The sequence below is a fragment of the Glossina fuscipes genome, unplaced genomic scaffold (genome assembly GCF_014805625.2).
Source record: "Glossina fuscipes isolate IAEA_lab_2018 unplaced genomic scaffold, Yale_Gfus_2 2, whole genome shotgun sequence".
In the NCBI taxonomy this organism is placed as follows: Eukaryota; Metazoa; Arthropoda; class Insecta; order Diptera; family Glossinidae; genus Glossina; species Glossina fuscipes.
In genome coordinates this window covers 17,447,716-17,466,653 of record NW_023998416.1, presented here as the reverse complement: position 1 = coordinate 17,466,653, position 18,938 = coordinate 17,447,716, and the positions used below count along the sequence as shown (strand labels likewise).

The 18,938-nt window shown below is 33.7% G+C and overlaps 1 protein-coding gene across 4 annotated transcripts; it reads left to right on the top strand.

The window, feature by feature from the left end:
- Positions 1-1,535: 1,535 nt before the first annotated feature.
- On the top strand, positions 1,536-15,431 carry LOC119633527 (sodium-dependent serotonin transporter-like). 4 transcript variants are annotated; one of them, XM_038027125.1, is made up of 10 exons: positions 1,536-1,634; positions 7,886-8,564; positions 11,941-12,248; positions 12,313-12,353; positions 12,422-12,542; positions 12,608-12,950; positions 13,021-13,178; positions 14,431-14,559; positions 14,638-14,844; positions 14,917-15,431. In XM_038027125.1, the coding sequence occupies exons 2-10, from the start codon at positions 8,237-8,239 to the stop codon at positions 15,181-15,183; spliced, it is 1,902 nt and encodes a 633-aa protein (XP_037883053.1). In that variant the 5' UTR covers positions 1,536-1,634; positions 7,886-8,236; the 3' UTR covers positions 15,184-15,431. The 4 variants fall into 4 exon arrangements, with proteins under 4 accessions (XP_037883053.1, XP_037883052.1, XP_037883054.1 ...); XM_038027124.1 differs by lacking the exon at positions 1,536-1,634 and adding an exon at positions 1,661-1,745; XM_038027126.1 differs by lacking the exon at positions 1,536-1,634 and adding an exon at positions 8,626-8,779 and having other exon boundaries at positions 8,488-8,564.
- Positions 15,432-18,938: the final 3,507 nt, after the last annotated feature.

Here is an 18,938-nt window from a genome sequence, read left to right as displayed (position 1 = left end):
TTGTCAGTGTTTTTCGAGATGGGGTTAGTTTTTCGCCGTGTTTGAGAACAAATTGCGTCATCTTTTATCCGCTTATTCTTAACAGGCGGAAGAAAGCTTGTTTTTTCGACGGTGAGGATGGACAATATTTATCCGTCAAATTGGCCGGTGTTCGTAACTCTGCTGATAATGATATTCGTTTGCGAGTTAATTGATCTTCGGGAGAATAGTATATACGCTTGTGCATTAAATACCAATTTTGTTCTTAGATTTTATTACAATTTTCAAAAAAAGCTCGTTTAAATAAAAAACAGCTTAAAGTCGAATGCTGCCAAACCAAGGCATCACTGTTGTCATTTTTAGTTGCGCATTCGAACAACGTTCACAAAAATATTAAACATGAAGGGATGGAGCTACCTTTACTAGTCAATAATAAGAATCCTTTTTAGCAACAAGCAACGTCATGTTATATGGCTGTTAACATAGAGCTTATCGAGGATAACTATACAACTGGTCACCTTATGCGTTAGTAGTGTACGTGATTACAAAAGCAGGCTTTCACAAACTTTCACTGGCAGCTTTAAACCAGTCACACGTTCTTTTACATCGCTTTTATACACAATGCTGTAAACTTTTTTGAGGTAAATGTGTTTCGGTACGCACGTACAGTGATTTCGTTTGTGAAAACATTCTTATTGATTAAAATTGTAAAATTATCAAGAGACTCCAGGTAAGTGCAAATTTTGGAATAATGGATATATTAGTCAAATTTAAAATTTAAAAATAATGAAAACAATCAGTTGAAAGTATAATACTCGATAGGCTATTAATGCTTCAACTGTTTATGTCGAGTGTACTGGTTACTACGAATAAACTGTAACTTTTAGTAATATAGCTTTTAAATAAATTGTCACTAATACAACATAAGCTGAGAGCACGTCTGCTTCCGTAGACGCTTTTATTTCTTTACCTATACGATGTAAACGATTCAAAAACTTCAAAACTTGCCTTCTATGGGTGACAAAAATAGATAAAATCGCCCAAGGCCAGTATTCTGGAGTATTGAAATTTCATTCAGTTGGTGTCATATTGTTTTTTTTTTGTTCATTCCCTCTGGGGCATAAATTTATCTTTACACGGCGTAATTTTCATCAATAAAATAAATTTTATTTATTAACGAATGAAAATTTGCATCTTCCAAGAAACCAACAGATAACGTTCAATTTTGAGTCATAAAGCTAGAAAGCAATGATATCTTACCCTGCTTATATGTGGAGTATACTTATATTCGTTGAAAAATAATTAAACAGTGAAAGAGTTCAAAGTAGGAGGAGTTCGAGCAACATATTCAATTTGAAACGAGTTGTAGAGAGTGAGATTCACGTAAAAGATCTGAGTACTTAGGAAAAGTTTCAGTATCTCTGTTTTATAATAAAGACGACCTGTATGAGCGTAGAGCAATAAATACCCAAACGCGTACGCTCCAAAAACAGCAACAATTGTCAAGTCAGTTAATCATCAAACCACGATATCAATTCAGTCAAAAGTTAAACTTTGCGGGCATTTGATGTAAGCGTACCTATAAGGTGCCACAAAATAGTGAAGTAAGCGAGCACCAACACCAAGTTCGTGAATGCATGCTTTCTTAGTTAAAAGTGCGTGTACTAATAGTGATAAGTGATTGTTATGTTTCTTTAATTTTTCATCGGCGAACGAAAGCAGCCAATGACAGCTAATATGCTAGAAAGGAAACAATTAATTGAATAGTATGTCAATGAGTAGACAGGAAATTAAGCAAAAAAAAAAAAAAACAAACAAACAAAACAAAGCAAATGATTACCATAATAATGTGATTGTTATTTGAAAGAAATTGAAAGTATTTCTCATTGTTTTCAAAATAAAAAAAAACAAATTAAGAAAATAAAAATCGAAACTTTTAGTACAATTTTCTTTGGAAATTCGCTTTGCTGACATATACAGGAAATCAAAAGAAAACGTGAACAAAGGAATAAATTTAAAGAAGTCGCTTTATGTGTCATTTTTTATGGCGCCAGGTTCTTTTTTCTTCTTCTTCTTCTTTTCTTATGCTCATTATAGGATTATCTTGCATTTAGGCGGATTCTTTTTCCTATTTATCTTATACATGTCTTTGTTACTTTGTGGGGCATTTCCCTTAAATTCGTCCGGGTTTTATTATTACACACACACGGTTTACTATTTATGAATTACCTGAAACGAAGCATTATAAGTAACGGAATAGTAGGTTCGTTGTGCAAAAATCAGTATGACCTGTTCCTTCAATCACACAGGGACCAGTTTGTAGTTCTCGATAGCCATGGATTATGCATTGCTAAGTAGAAGAAAGCTTACAGCTTTTGATAAAGTATGCACTTTTCTTACTATCAGTCGTAAAATTTCTGCCGAGTAACATATTCAAATTACTATCGAGTTTACTCGACGTCGGGAAATATTAGCGGGCCCTAGGTGTCACCAAACAAGGGAGTTTTTCTTAACCTAGCCCACGATCTACTAAAGAACGGTTTTTAAATTTTAGTTTTATATACTCATTCGGCCCGAGCTGTAAGACTAGAGAATACAACCAATAATAGGGCAAAGTTAAATCAGTTTCACAAGTTCGTGAAAGTATAAATGATCGGCGTGAAATTTCGATGGGATTAATCTGCTTATTCAGGCCCTGACAAAATTCCATATTCAAAAGAGGGTATTCTCTTCAGTCAGGAGCACATGAATCGGGCGCATAAATTTGTGGAGGCTTAAATGATCGGGGTGAAATTCCACGTGAACTGGGCGTCTTCTCCATTCCCTAACGAAATTCTATACTCGAAACTTGCGTATTTTTGGAAAAATCATTCATTAAAGATTACATTGAATTCAATATCGATTCTATGTTGACCATCATGTCTTTGTCATTATTATTATTTCTCGGTCAGGTTGTGATCCTATTACTCTACTTCTGATGTGTAATTTATCGTTAACTTTTCAATGCTAATGTACTGGTGAAGCCTTCTTGTTGGAGTATAAAAACGCTCCAAAAGTTCTTTATATTTATAACAGTGTTTGCATTAATTTGATGCTCATGCTTATTTTGACTATCTAGTCGATGTCGTTCTGTCAACGGCTCGTCTAAGATATAATCAAAACAAGGGGTTTCAACCCGACTTTGCACATGAGCGCATTGTACACAAAAGAGTTTTTCAATAGCATTAGAAACTAAAGAAGCAAGAAAGTTGTATTCGACTACCCACTACCACGAAAAGTGCACAGAATAAGATTTATCTTTCACCTTTTACTTCGCTAAAAGGCATCGTTAGTCATCGTGACGTCCACTATAATTAGTGTAGAATGAACAAATTTAGTTTAGCGCATTCTACTTTCCAAGTCCTTTTATGTGATACCAGTATCAACGGTATTGTAACGACAAAATTAATCCGATACGTCAGGACGCCCACCATAATTTAGGATCAACACAGTTACCTTGTCATCTTCTACTCTCCAAGTCCATTTATTTGATACCCATGTCGCTGGTGTTATTAAGAAAAAATTAACCCACCACTAAGTCCAGACGTCCAATTCCAATCTATTTTAGAATCAATGCATTTTTAGGCAGATAATATATCTTTACTTGAGGAGTGCACAAAATAGTTTTAAACGTTCTGTCTTGTTTACCTTATGATTAATAAGCATAAAGCCTCAACAAGGTGAAAATGAAAATAATTTAATCACTTGCAACTTTTGTGGGCATGACCGTTTCTCAATTTTTGCACGTAAATAATAGAGTTTTTCGTAAAGTGAATGGGCAAAATTTCAGCCTTCTATCTTTAATAATTTGTGAAAAGTGAGCAACAGCCATAAATTTTTGTTTGGAGAAAAGAGGTTGCGTTCAGTTCACGCTTCACTGCGGGCTTGTGCTCTGACCATTTTCAACACCAACCTGCGTGCAAAGACTTCGAATGTTTCTGGAAACTTACAATCGATATCTTAATTTTTGCGACTAGGAGAGTGCCGACAACATACACCACGCCGACACACATACGGACAGACATAACTTAATCAATCCAGAATTTCATGTTGATGAAAAATATATCTGCAGTATCGGGTCCGTGAAGCTTTCTTTGATGTGTTGCAAACATTAGAACAAAATGAATAAACTCCCCATCCTTCACCTGTGGTTATAAAAAGGAAAATCGCATCATAGATTAGGTGACCTTGACTACACGATCTGAAAGAGAAGCTTCAACATGTATTAAAATATGAAATCTTTTGCTTTTATATATATAATTAAATATATGTTTAAAACAAAAGTGAGTAATAAATTCTTTGTTTCATTGTTTCACTAAATATTGCACCTTGAACGTTGTATGATGATAACATCATTTCGCACTAAATCGATTATTGTGGAATATATTTAGTTATATATGTCTATTTATGTGTTCGTTTTTTAATATTTTCCATTTATTTACTTAACAGTTGAAAGCAAAATTAATAAAAATATTTTCTAAAAAAATCCTTCTCATAAAGAAAAACAAATTATTCAAATAATCACTAAATGACAATGATTTATAAATAAAAACAACTAAGAAGGCTATGACGATTTTACGCCGAATCTTAGTTGCGCTTCACTTGTGTGTCAAATATGCTCGAAAATCGTTCTTCTGTTATTAATTGTAAAAAACTATTTACTATGATTGTACATAAATTCATTTTTTTATTGTTATTTGTGATAAGAACGATGAAGAGTAAGATTGCTGCAGGTGGATCGTTCATATGGCTGAATGTGGAAAAGACCGTTGACGTCAAAGTTTTATTAAAGGTCTTGTCATATTAGTAGGATAAGGCACACAATCAGGTTCACCGAGTCCTCGAAGATTTCCATCACTTTACCCAACTAACGTCTTTTCGGATGAGGACAAGGAATAAACACATTTTGATAATCAACTAACTGATGTGCCTTAGTTTCTAAAAGATTCTTCAGCTTTCTCATTTTTTGCTCCTCACCAAAATTAATAATCGAATCATTGCGTAATGGTTTTGCTTGTGTTACGTAATGCAAGGATGACCTTAAAGTTTTAGTCTCTCATCTTAATATAAAATATTTTCAATGGATTGCCGTATATGTGCATAGAGCGCCTTGATCAGGGATATTTTCCGTAAATGTTACGTTCTTCTTAGTGTTACGAAAACAACGATAGAATAAATTTACTTTCATTTTCTTGTAGACGGTAAAAAAAGTTGCGTGACATTCAAAAACAATGGAATGTAAACCGTAAACACGGCGATATATATGGGCAGAGCAAATTTAAAAATAAAACTAATGCTTCCACACATTAAATTTAAAAAAAAAAAAAAATTAAAAGCATTTTGAGTTTAGCCAATTAACTTTTTTACTAATGACCGTATTATGTAATGCAATTATTAAGAATACCATTCAAGTATTGCATTCATTTTAGCTTGACGCTAAGTAGCTGATGAACTTCATGCTCGAATCATTTTTGAAGTGAGGTTTCTTATTACTTGAACTTTATTTATATTTACAGTTGTGCGTACGTTTGTAATTGCACTTAAATGTCTTATTGGTTGGCACTAAAGATCAAACACTACAAATGATTAAACGTTAATGCTTAACAGTCGTAAGTAAGGGCATGATAAGTGCAAATTAGTTCGAATGAGGATTAATGTATGTATAAGTGCCGGCGCAGTATTTAGAGACGTCTTCATAAAGCTAATGTGGCCTTGAAGGATGCCAGTATGTGATTAAAAAAGCTAGTTTCCTCTAAAATTTCCGCCGAACTATAATAAGTAAAAGTAAATCCACTGCTACCTACTCGGAATTGGTCTGTCATTAAGAGCGAAATTGCTTATAACTTATAAATGCTTAAAGTCGTATCGCACACTTTCAAGCGAAGCATAAGTGTAACTTAAACACCATCGAAAAGGTGTTCAAACAATTTTCTTCGACTGTGCTATCGTTTACGCCTTCTAATTACGCCTTTCAATATCAATATTAAAAGTTCATTATTTATTTCTTTTTAAATATATAATGGGTGTAAAAAGATTCCATTTAAACCATAAACAACTTCTTCTATACTGTGTTTTTTATTTTTATTATATTTTTGGTTTTTGTTTTTTTATTTTGTTGCTGTAAACAATCCGTGTTAATATGAATTCATAAATAAACATAATAAAAAAGTGCCTTGGTATTGGGGTTTGTTCTTTTCTTTTAATAGGATTAAAGACATGTTCGGTTGACATCGACTTCATTAATACCCACCGTTACGTTGTTTATGACATTTTAGCACAAAACGGGGATAAGTTTATTTGTTAGATCGACTTGACTACTTGATATATCGATGTATAACCATACCTATCGCACTATATACAATATATGTATTGCAAATTAAAATTTTTATGACTTGGCAGAAAATTCAACTATCATCTTGGACCTCAAAATGTGCTTAAATCATATTGTAGGGAAACCGTCTGTGCGTTTCTAACTTTTTCTCTAATTCTAATTTTCAACCCACAGGATGCAATTTTTAACTTTTTTTGACGGAAGCTACCCAAATTGGTCGATTCGAACTATTTCTGCGACCACTTTTCATCTTAAAAAGTTATTATACGAAAGGAAATTCCAATTTCAAAATTTTTCCACGAAAATCCCTGAGCAATAGTATGTCAGTATGCCAAATTGGATCGAGTAGCACAAATGTTTTGTCTTTCCTTCACGGGTAGTAAGCTCTCATTACACTTGACATTAAGATTAACTATATTAAGTGTGGATGTTGTAGATCTGTTTTCTACCCGATCCCATGTAAGGATTTGCATGGAAAGTAAATCTTTACCTGCAGCCAATTTGGACCACGCAGGTCTACCTTTTGAATCCCCCGTCGTATAATGGTCAAAGTAAAACTTTACTTCTTCTAAGTCTTAATGAGAAGAACAGATGAACATAATAAGATATTTGGCAAGAAAATTATATTCGGGCCTCACTTTTACATGAACACAATTTATAATTTCCGCTGTTTGCATACAAATACAAATAAAGAATTGTATTAGATAATGCAGTGTAAAATATTCAATAGCTCCTCCTGCCCGACTAAAATATTTTTCGTTACCTGACTTACAAATGTACATATGTGAATCTCGTTAAAAGAGTATAACTTAAAATTTATTTGCATTTATTCCTACCAACGGCTCCCCTCGCTTGTTGTTTACGCACTGAGAGCAATCGTTTATATTTATTGAAAAGCAGAGCATTGACAATATCACTTACTCAATTTTTCGCAAGAAATAAATTAAAAAGAGATAAATAATATATCCCATGCGACATTTAATTTATAGACGGAAAATAGCGAGAAATAAAAGCTTTCATAGTTAAAAAGTTTCAAATATTAGCAAGAAAATGATTATTAAACATAAGAAATTGCGATAATGTAATGTAATGTAAACTTGCGAAACTAATTTTAAACCGCGTTTAAAGTCTACTTGCAGTCGAATGATTATACGATCAATTATTACTGATAATAGTCGTGCACTTAGTATCTTAATATCATATGTGTGCGTGTATTTCCGTTTGCATTTTTATTCATTAAAGAAAAATGAACTTTGACTCCGATATTAGTTTATCCTTAGCTTTCGCTAAGATATTAAAAACAACATCGAAGCATTTATTTCCTATCTGGATAATGTCTCAATCTTATAAAGTATTTAATAGTCTAAGATGATGGGTCAAAGCGATTTTTCACTTACTTTACTTAGTTTATTATACTTACAAGCAATTTAAATTTTGAGATAGACCTGTCACTAACTGCCAGCGACAATTGCTATATATAGAAACAATTTGTCTTGGCTTTAAGTAATTTTATTTTTTTTTCTTCAAATTTTATAGATATACATAAAACGATTTTTTCCCATTACTAGCGTGAAAAGAATGCGTGATTCGAGAATAGTTGACAAATAGAAGCTGAGGAAACTTGCACTAAAATTACAAGATTGCATTCATTTAAAAAGAAAAAAAAAGAACGTCTTTACACATGAGTGGAATTATAAACTAAAAGAACGACATTTTTTTACATTTTCGTAAAACGCAATCAGGATATACAACGTTCGATATACGTAGCAAATATAAGTTGCAGAAAAAAGGAATTACCGCAAGACAAACAAAATTTCCTTGATGACAATATGAGGCGTGCTCTACATAGCATTTAATTGAAAAGCATTTATAAATAATAATAAAATTATGAAATCTATTTACGTGGGAGCTAAACAGCGATTAAATAATTGTATACAATTGTCGTCAAAAGAATGCAAAGACAATCACGCGCACGCCTACGAAATCGCAACGATAACGGATAGCAGACTATCTTCCCGTACAGCGTCTGCAACATTAGATCTAAATAATGATTTCAACGCTATGCCGTATGATACGTCGCAAAAGCGATTTCGTTACGATAAATTACGCGGCCGTTGGTCATTGGCGGTGGATTTTTATTTTGCCTGTACTAGTCATGCTTTCGGTTCTATAGTCTTTTCCGAATTGCCCGTTTATGTGTTGCTGTTCGGAGGAGGTAAGTCGATAAAACAAAAACACTCTACTCAACATTTGTGTTAATATTTTTATATGTATAGATACAATTAAAGCCTTTAAAATGTAAATAAACTTTGTTTGTGCAAAGCCGCAGGTAATTGGGGAACGGTCGCAGCTCTTTGAGGAAATTAATCTGGCAAAATGCAAATGGGTCAGCAATTCGCATCTGTAAAGGAGTCTGGGACTTTGTTATAGGTATTGAATGACGTCATGCCGCGTATCTCTAGTTAGCGCTATATTCAGATCACAAGTAGCACTACCATAGAAAATGTAGTAGTAACACTACCATAAGAGCCAAAAGAACTTTTTAACACCCGAGTAGTAGTATACGTAATATTGACTGGATTCTTCATCAACGGAATTCCAAGCGTACTAATCTTTAATTTATTAAACTCGGTAGAAAAACCAAGCATTAATTGTTATGTAGGCTATTACAATGTAATATATTCAAAACATAACACACATCTATGTAATGTAATATAGTTAAGTTAATTAATGTAATAGTTAAATGCAACCTTATGAACCTGGTCCTTAGATTTGCGACCGTTTCATGCGAATGTTGGAACAACACTTTTAAACGTTACCTCAAGAACATAACAAGAATAACAAGAAAGAGAGAATGATTGTACGACCGCATTTGATATTCTTTCGTAAAATATTAACTGTGGTTTGAGAGAAAGTTGGAAAATTCGATCTTTTATTCACTTTGATCGAGAACGACTGTAATATCTGATGGCTTGTCCTCTGCGTATTCATGTGATGTCTGTGAAGAACAACTTAAAACTTTATGTAGGAGGGCAAAGTCGATCACTACATATCGTACACTCTTTTCCACAACATAGTTCTTCAGTTGTTTTCTTTTAGTAGAAAATATCAAAAAATGTACCTTGTTGCCATACAAAGTCTTATTTTGCACGAAAATCTTTCTATGAGGCATTGCCCAAAAACTATATGTATGTATGCATATAGTTCAAAGTTGTTCGAATAAGTATGCATGTCAAATCACTATCCAATGAAAATTTTCATCCCAATTTATTTAATATTAAATCTTTTTACCATATAAAGGCTTACGTTTAAGTGAGAGGATATGGTTCCATTCTTTACTCTTATCTCAAATTATGTACGACATGGAAAGTGTAAGTTTAGTATACAGCAAGGTATGTTAAAGATATGTATGCAACACCCAGAGTCTTTCCCAGATGTATCTGTCTTTTATTATATCAACTAATTCAGCATCTGCATCAATTTAAGTCTTTCGATCCTTTTAACATGTACAGATGTTTAGCCAATAGATCACTATTTAAAGATATTTCGATGCGATTTGGTGCACTGAGATATTGTGATGCCTACGACGACGTACATGTCGTACGACTATGACGCCTGCCTTCAACGATGAATGGTAGGCGGAATTGTGTAAGATTTTTAATGGCCGGCCTTTTTTTGTTCTAAAAATGGAAATCACACAAACATCAAAATCCATAGTCAAATTAAATGCCTTTTTATATCCACCATTGCAGGATGGGCGTATTCTCATTTTATTTTTTTTCATAATGTATGTAACACCCAAGAGAAAGTTTCGAAGACCCTATAAAGCATATATTTTTTAGATCGGCGTAAAATTCTGAATGGATTAAGCCATGTATGTGCGTCCGTGTGGTATGTGTTGTTAGCACTCTCCTAGTTACAAGAATGAAGATATCGACTTCAAGTTTGGAAGCTTTGGGGCGCAGATTGGCGTTGAAAATAGATCAAATTGAGCAGAAGTCCGCAGTGGATCATAAACTGGACTCCTCCTCTTTCTTAACAAAAACTTGTGGATATTTGCTCATTACCGACCGTTATATTGGTATCACAGAAAGGGACTTGAAAAGTAGAAAGCGAGAAGCTAAGTATGGTAATTATAAATTAATAGTGATAGACGTTACGACTTAGTAGATAAGTGTTTTCTTCAATTGAAACGAGTTGGAGAGTAGAAAACGATAATGTGTTAGTTATAATTTAATTATGGTGGAAGTCTAATACATAAAGTCTTACGGCGTTTAGAAAAAATCGATTTCAAAACGTAAGTGGACCAAGCTTTTACTTGATGGGTATGCGTGATTTGGCCCCCGTCGAATATAATTTTCTTACCTTTTTTTTGGAGTAGAAGATACACCAGCTACAGTGCCATAGATTATTTAATTAAATTAATTAAATATGCCTCGCGATAATGGTTACTAAGTTTTTTTACGACTTAAGCCTACATTTAATATCTACCTCGCATATTAGTTTGTCAACAACGTTAAACGTTTTATTTTTAGGCTCTTGTAGTGGTTTGAGAGTTACGACACCCGGCCTACTTTCTTTGTCCCTCAATTTGTGCTCGCCACCCATATCTTACAAGTTCCTACTAAAACGCATTGAATCCACTAGTCTGCTGTACATTTTCCTTCCACACATTCCACCATATCATGATAAATTCTCAAGTTCAAAAATTAGATACATCGATTCATAAGCCCGCCATGTTATGATCCTAAAATTTACAACTTTTACGGCATAGCAATCAAATATGGCACATAAAAATTATATCAGCATCTTATATATTTATATATATGCTAAAAATTATTTAAATTTAGAGCTACCGAGTACGGCGTTTTGTTTATTTTTAATTTTCGATCTTCAAAAAGGCATTTAATTTTGTAGAATTTGTTGATGAATTCCAGTTGTATGAGAAGACCTTTGAATATTTACAATCAAATTTTGTATTCTGACGTTGTAACTGATAGCTAGTCATAGGAGAAGGCTATGTGGTTGCTTGTCATAGTGTTTGTGACTTTGTACCAAATTTGGTATTTAGAAGCGGTAGGCGCAATAAAACTTTGTTAATAAACAATGTTAATTTTTATGCAATAATATGAAATCACGTAAAACACGTTTGCTAGTTTGAGAGCGCGTATGTTAACAGATCGGTCGAGGAGTTTTGAGTTCCAATAGCCATTTTTGCAATTATGCCAATTCGACGGCTGCTAAACTTTCTTCCTTTCAGCAAGTGAGGGAAAATATAATTTTTTTCTTTTCTTACTAGCCACTGCTTTAGTTTTTTATGTGGGTAGTTTTGTTCCCGTGAATCAAGAATAAATGTTCATAGTTTGAGGTTTCTATTTCAATTTTTTCGCCTTGCCAGTATCTAATGATCAGACATACTAATTGACTTGACAAAATCGTTTTGGTATCTCATGTTTATTAATAATATTTATATATATTATATTTCTTTGTATTATAATTTTCATTATGCTTCATCTCTAATCTTTAAAAAACATATTTCGAAGAATCGATTTATTCCGAATGTCATGTTTTTTGCTTGTCTTTCTTTACAGTTTACTCTATCTGCTCTTATCTAATAGGGATGTTACTATATGCTATACCCATATTTGGTATTCAAACATTTTTGGGTCAATTCTCTTCATCTGGCATTATTTCCGTATTTCGTGTTGCTCCCATTTTTAAAGGCATCGGTTATTCGATATTATTTCATAATTTAGCTACATTATCATACTACGCTGTTCTGGCATCGATTCCTCTAATTTATGCTGCAAATTCTTTGCATACTGTGATACCATGGATGAGCTGTGATAATGCTTGGAATTCGATTAATTGTTCCACGCACAGTTATTATGATGAGGAGGTATCTTTCATATAAAAATCTAATATCATGCACATGGATGATAAATATATTTGACATATTACAGGATGAAGAACAGTATCCTCATGCAACGGTAGAGTTTTTTCGGTAAGCTTACAAAGTAAAATGCTTTTCAGATATTCGTTTAACGAAATATTTGTACCTTATAAACACAGCGCAATCATACGTTCCGCTGATAGTGGCACAAAAGATCTATGGATATCGTGGCCAATGTTATGCGGTGTTCTTGCAGTATGGTTGCTGACCATTTTCATTGTATTGAAAAAGATAACATTTGTATGTGTGAATAATTTAATGTGGAAACTTTTGACGGTATTAAGAGTTTTCATAAATTCCATCAGATAGGAAAATTTTTACGTTGCTTAGGTTTGATTATGATGACAACTTTTGGAGCAATTTTCGTACATTTACTTATACACGTCGAGTTTTCATGGGATAGCTTCATAAGTTATATGGAGCCCACGGTGAATAATAGCAAAGCGACAATTATGGCTGGAGTAAGAGCGGCCATTTTAATGCCTACCTGGGTATTGGGCCCAGGTTGGGGTACTATTCTTACTTTGGCTAGTCATAACAGTTTTAGGCGTAACAGCGAGAAGCTCATCTATTGGATATCTGGTACTCATATGCTTATGACGTTCATGGCCTTAATTTGTGGACGTATAGCTTTGGATAATTTTGAAGGTAACGAAAGAATATAAGACATTATTTTAACTCTCTCTCTCTCTCTCTCTCTCTTTCTGATTCATTCCAGATCACGTTGGTCTATTTCATTATCATGTCGAAGAAGAGCATAATATGCAATTTTTGTATTTATGTTTTGCCTACTTATTCGGCAGTTTCACTAGCCTACCAAATTTCTGGAGTTTTCTATTTTTCAGCATGTTGTTCATGGCTGAGTTGAGTGCTGTGGTAAGATAAAAATCACAGAATGTACATTAAGTATGTTAAATATGCATCGTACATTATATATTACTATATACCACAGGTGTCTACTTATGAAATTTCGTATCGAAAATACAACTTCATATATTACTATTACTCTATATACAGTTTATTCGAAATATTGCTCGCCGCTAACTATATGCCAGGCCGACGAAACTGCTGCCCTTTTGAGGTAAACCAGGCGTTATCAAGCTGTTTTCACTTTTGTAAGAAAGGAGGCGCTACTCAGAGTGTACGTACTCGAGTACTCGATCGTACTCGATTGATGTGGTAATCAAAAAAAATCGAGTTTGATAAGCCATATGGGCTAGCAATTCTCAGCTGAATGTTTTCGACATACCGCATAACGATTTTGATGTGTTAGTGGATGGGCGGCTACCCTTCCGAAGTTAACCTCAACATTTCGCTCGTCGTTTTTTATATGACGATTAGTGATTGTTGAGAGCATTTGGTGTTCACCGTTTCACCAGACTTTAACAGTCTAATCCCACTACGCTGTCGATGTGTGAATTTTTACGCCTGGGCCTTCCAAAATGGATCCACGAACACTCTGTATTGGTCACAAATCTCGTCATTTTTGTTGCTAGAAACACCATGTGTACGTTGACATTACTACTGTTTGTTGTTGTCAGATGTCCAAGCTACAAAAAAAAAAGTTTACACATTACTGTAGTTTAGATGTGCCAACTTCGGACTAATCTCGCTTCCATACTTATTCTTACTTTAAGCTGTGAATACTATGCAAGCGCATGTTACGCGACATTTGTTCTTTGGGTTCGTCGAGTAAAATTCAATTTTTGAGCGAATAAAAGATACATATTTTGTGGTATATTCTCTCTGATAGGAAACGCAGGAAGAAATGTTGGCTACTTTACGTTTGTTTACTTTACTAATTGAGCATCGTAATAGATTGCTGGGTCAGCATCTAAGAATTGCATTTTGTAGATGCACCTACGTACAAAAACGTAGGCGTAAGGATTTTTGTATATTTCTGTATGACCCAGAAAAACCGAAATTTGTTTTGGCTTTTGTTGAGCGAAAGCAACAAATTAATCTGATATCGTACAACCAGACCTAACTCGCACACTAAGTCTTTTTTTTTTTTTGGCCTCGGAATATAATTTTCACAGTTCTCCAAGAACAATAAAGTACTAAATACGTAAAAAATATGTCTCAGTGGAGTTTAATACCTTTGTGTTTTTATTTTATATAATTTTAGATTATACAAATGATGACTGTTCTAACGGCTATATTTGACGAATATGAATCGGCCAGAAGTAGGAAACCGTTGATTACCATCCTTATGATAACAACTTTATTATTAACATCGGTGTATTTCTGTACGAAGGTAACTCGTAATTTTTTTTGTTAAAAAAAAAAAAAATCTCTTTTTTAAATAAATCTTTCAAACACCCCTTAATTGTAGCAAGGTTTCGCTTATCTGCATTTGCTACCCGACATAGTAACACTCACTCATCTAACATTATCAATTCTATTGTTAACCATTACCACATGGATTTACGGCCGTGAACGTTTTCAATGTGATTTACAATTCATGTTGGGCAAAACTATATCGAATTTTAAAATATTTCTTCTACGTTTCGTTACGCCAGCATTTCTGGTGATAAGTGTTGTGAGTAAACGCAATTGAGCTTAAGTGAAAATTGAAAAATGACAAAAATTTATATAATTTCGTATATTGCAGTTTCAAGTATTATACTTACTGCAAAAGGAAGATCCGCCTTCTTTGCTAATGATCATCATACAAAGTCTTGTATATGTAATCGCCCCAATTTACATGGTGTATAAGGTCTGCCGGACAACGGGTTCATTACGTGATCGCGTGAAACAATGTTTTGCTCCACACGATTGGCATCCAGTCGATGCGGATAATAGACGTTTCTATGAAGAGATTATGGGCACTTCAGAAATGCTGGTTATCGTAGATCGAGAACATCGTCAGCCGACATAAACATTGTTTTACAGATTTGTCATATGCGGTATGCGTCATGTTATGGTTCATGTTGAAGGAGGAATCGAGCTTATTAGATATATTTTTTACAAGTTACTTTTTTTGTTAATCTCTTTATAATTTAGTCGTTTACACGCGCTGTGCGCGACCTTACAGCACAGTTAAAAATATTTGTTTTATTATTGTTCGAAAAATATACAATAAACCTACCTGGATTAAGATGAGCTATAAGTAAAGCGTAAGTGAATTGAAATAAGCACTTTTTTTTCATACCAGAGAAGATATACGACCAAAAATTTGGCACGAAGGAAAACTATGTGTCGCTAGAAACGAAATCATTTTAGCCAATGTCTATGTTTACGCCAGTTAACGTTATATCGTTCAAGCCAACAAACTCGACAACAAATTTTATCTTTAATTTCGATTGTCGCAAAATTGAACAGCATGTTAGAAAAGCGTTAATTTTCGACTCTGTTTTGAATTGTGTGACGGACGTTACGAAACCCTATTAGATGTGTAAATATGGAACCACTACTTGTCGATAAATGGCCCCAATACCACGTGTAACGAACACAAATATCTGAAATTATGTCTTTTTATAGCTTGGCATCTGGTAACAATAATCGGGCACTTATCACGGCCCCAAACTACTTTTTCTAAAAACGAAAATTTCGGATTTTGTGCCGACATCATTTCTTCTTTCCCCGAACGATAGAAAAGAAACTCCTTTTTGCACCGTATGTTGAAGCTTAAACATGAAAAGTCAATCTATTTTGAGAATAAAATATTTCTACGTATAATTACCTACGCAATTATGTCGCATAAAAATATGATGTAAGGTCGATATATTGAGTGATGACATCTACCTTGAAGCTAGTGCCTAGTACAAAATTTGGATTATGCCGACTGTTTCAGCTTACAAGCGGCTTTCATAGCAAACAAATAAAGATGAGTCGTGCGAAGTCGCACTGTAACGTCATTCAAAATTTTATATTGTATTTAGATAATGAGAAAATTATTCACTGATATTACATTATATAGAACGACAACATGTTTGTCGTAAATCATTGTCTAATAAAGATATCGAACTTAGAAGGAATTTGTTAATATAGTGGCTTTTCAGTCTATCAACGACAATAAAGTAATTTTTTAATTTTAATTCCGAGGCCATGACCTGCCAACCCTCGTTGTAAGTGTTACCGTGTACGTAAAAGACGGCTGTAGGGTTTCCTGGATGCAAATTGAAGTTCCTTGGGATTACTAACATTTTCCATTTTTTTTGAGGAATAAAACGAAAACATGATAGAGTCTTACATTTACATCCTAAAGAGGTTCATAAAAAGAGTCTTGTTACTCTCAAAGCTTTAGGGGTTGTGAGCAATGGCGGATGTCTTTTGTCGCCCTATTATTTTTAAAAGTAGTTTGGAAGGATTGTTGGCGTCTATATAGATATTTTAGAAACAATATTGAAATCTTGGTTTGATACTCTACATATGGACAATCCACGTCTATGCCACCCGGATGCTGCTTCTTTATGCGAAATTTCCTTGAGCATATGGCCTCCTAAAGTCGCGATCATTAATTTCTTCAATCATTTCATAAGCGTCGTAGTTAAAGAGGGACCAGTAAAGAACCCCTTAACACTACTTCGTCTCTGAAGGAATCTATAAAAAGCATAACTATTAAGATGAACAATGAGCGTTTTCTTCGTACCGGCTTCTCACTTCAGACTCCTAGTCGAATCCCTTCTAATCGCTATGGACAATTTTGTTACGTAATCGTATAGTCAAATAATACGAAATTTTGCAGAAAATATGGACAAATCATCATCAAATGTCAGTTTTGCTTTTACAACAGGCGCATAGAGCGGCAGGCATGTGAGTAGACGGAATTTTGTCCAGTTTCCAATATTCGTTTTAATGGCATTCAGAAGCCTTGTGTTTCAACTTGTAATAAGTATGTGTAGAAATTTCAAGCATTTACTCGACGCTGCTGATAAGTTTGAATTTATACTTTATCAAATATATTTTTCCGAAGAAATGAAATAAACATTCGAAAATTCCGCATTATCGTTAAAACAGAATAAGCGCAAAGAATTAATTATTCTATGACTATACAGGATACGTTTAGACATATAAAGTAAATTATCATTATAATTATTTAAAACAAACAAATCAAAGAAAGAATGAGATTATTTTAAATATGTGTGAATAAAAATTGTGAAAGTAACAAATGGCATCGACCATTGAATACCTTACCTTACCTTTACCTGTTAGAGTTAACTAGCATAAACGACGTACTTAAGATAACGCAGTGAATAGTGGAGAATCTACTTGACATAAGTAGACAATGCAGTGTAGAATAATAGAAAAAGACTACTTAAAAAAATGTAAATTTAGAGCAAAAACCAAAGCTATGTTCAGGTATAGAAAAATTTGACTTGATTTAAAATATTCTGACTTTCTTCGCGAATCCATACTTAGATGCCTGCATGTTTGCACGTCTTTCGAACGAAATGTCAAATTCGCAAAGGTCGAAACAGTTTCTCACGGCAAGCTTGCAATGTTTAATTTCACTTAAATCCCCTCACACTTAGAAAATATATTTAAAAAATCCGCCTGTTGCCATCTAGGGAATATGAAAACAGCGCTACGAACAACTTGTCCCATTCTCTTATTTGTCCCTGGTGAGGCCATGTTACAACAGGTCTTCGTTTTTTTTTTCACATCTCAACTCGTCATCTTTATCTCTAATGATGTCGCACAACACCATTCACGAATTGTACGAACTTTTATTCTCAAAGTTCAATTTCAATCATTTTACTTAGCTTAGTCTAGCGTTAATGTACTGTCGTTATAATTTTCATTTCATTCTTTTAAGGTCAAGTTCTGACCTTTGTTTTATTTTCATTTGATAATTCAATCTGCAGTCGTATTAGGTAATTATCCAAACAATCGGTCGCAGCAGCCTAGTCGCAAAGTTTGTTTTTTTAAGCGAACAATTGAAGACGTTATAAAAAGATTGAAATCGGGGACTGAACAGTTAATAATATGATTCTATCCTTAGGACAGACAAGCGGGGAGCGAAAGACAGATTGCACGAACGTCAATAAATTCGGGCGGATTTCTTTCATTTAAAAGTTAATCGCGACGAAATGGAAGAATCTTTATATACACATATACATAGTCACTCGCGCACATATACATGCACTCGTGTATTGACAGCGTTCATTATACTTAAGAAATTACATAAGGTTTCGTTTTCATAAGGTGGAAAGCAATAGCCGTAAGCATTTGCAGTTTATTAAGCCTTGCTTCTACACGCGCGGCAACGGCGAAGTGTTTAACTAACTAATTGCACCATCTTTCCATGATAGCGAATACAATGAATAAAATTCAAATCATGTACTTCTCAAACCATGTCCCTCTACGTATGCGTTAAACAGAAATACTATTTTGCTATCAGTAGACAACATTTATGATTATAACGAAAACCTAAACACAATAATGATGAACTTGAGAGTCAGTTGCGGTTGATACGATTCGAAAAACAAAAAAAGAGACACAAAATGTTTATACTTTTTAAGCAAATAATTACCAGCAAAATAGAGAAGCATATGCAATATTAGAAATTGAATTTTTTTCAATTAAACAAAAACGCTGTACATAAATACTTTGCAATGAATTAAAAAATTAAAAATGTTTTCCTCTTGTTTTTTTTTTTCTTTTTTTTTTCTTTAATATGCACACTTAGAA

What these genes read in the sequence shown, in the direction of transcription:
- LOC119633527 (XM_038027125.1), top strand. Translation starts at nt 8,237, where the DNA reads ATGAAATCTATTTACGTGGGAGCTAAACAGCGATTAAATAATTGTATA. An exon ending in ACAGTTATTATGATGAGGAG is followed by an intron (nt 12,249 to 12,312) that starts GTATCTTTCATA and finishes GACATATTACAG; the next exon opens with GATGAAGAACAGTATCCTCA. An exon ending in CATTTCTGGTGATAAGTGTT is followed by an intron (nt 14,845 to 14,916) that starts GTGAGTAAACGC and finishes CGTATATTGCAG; the next exon opens with TTTCAAGTATTATACTTACT.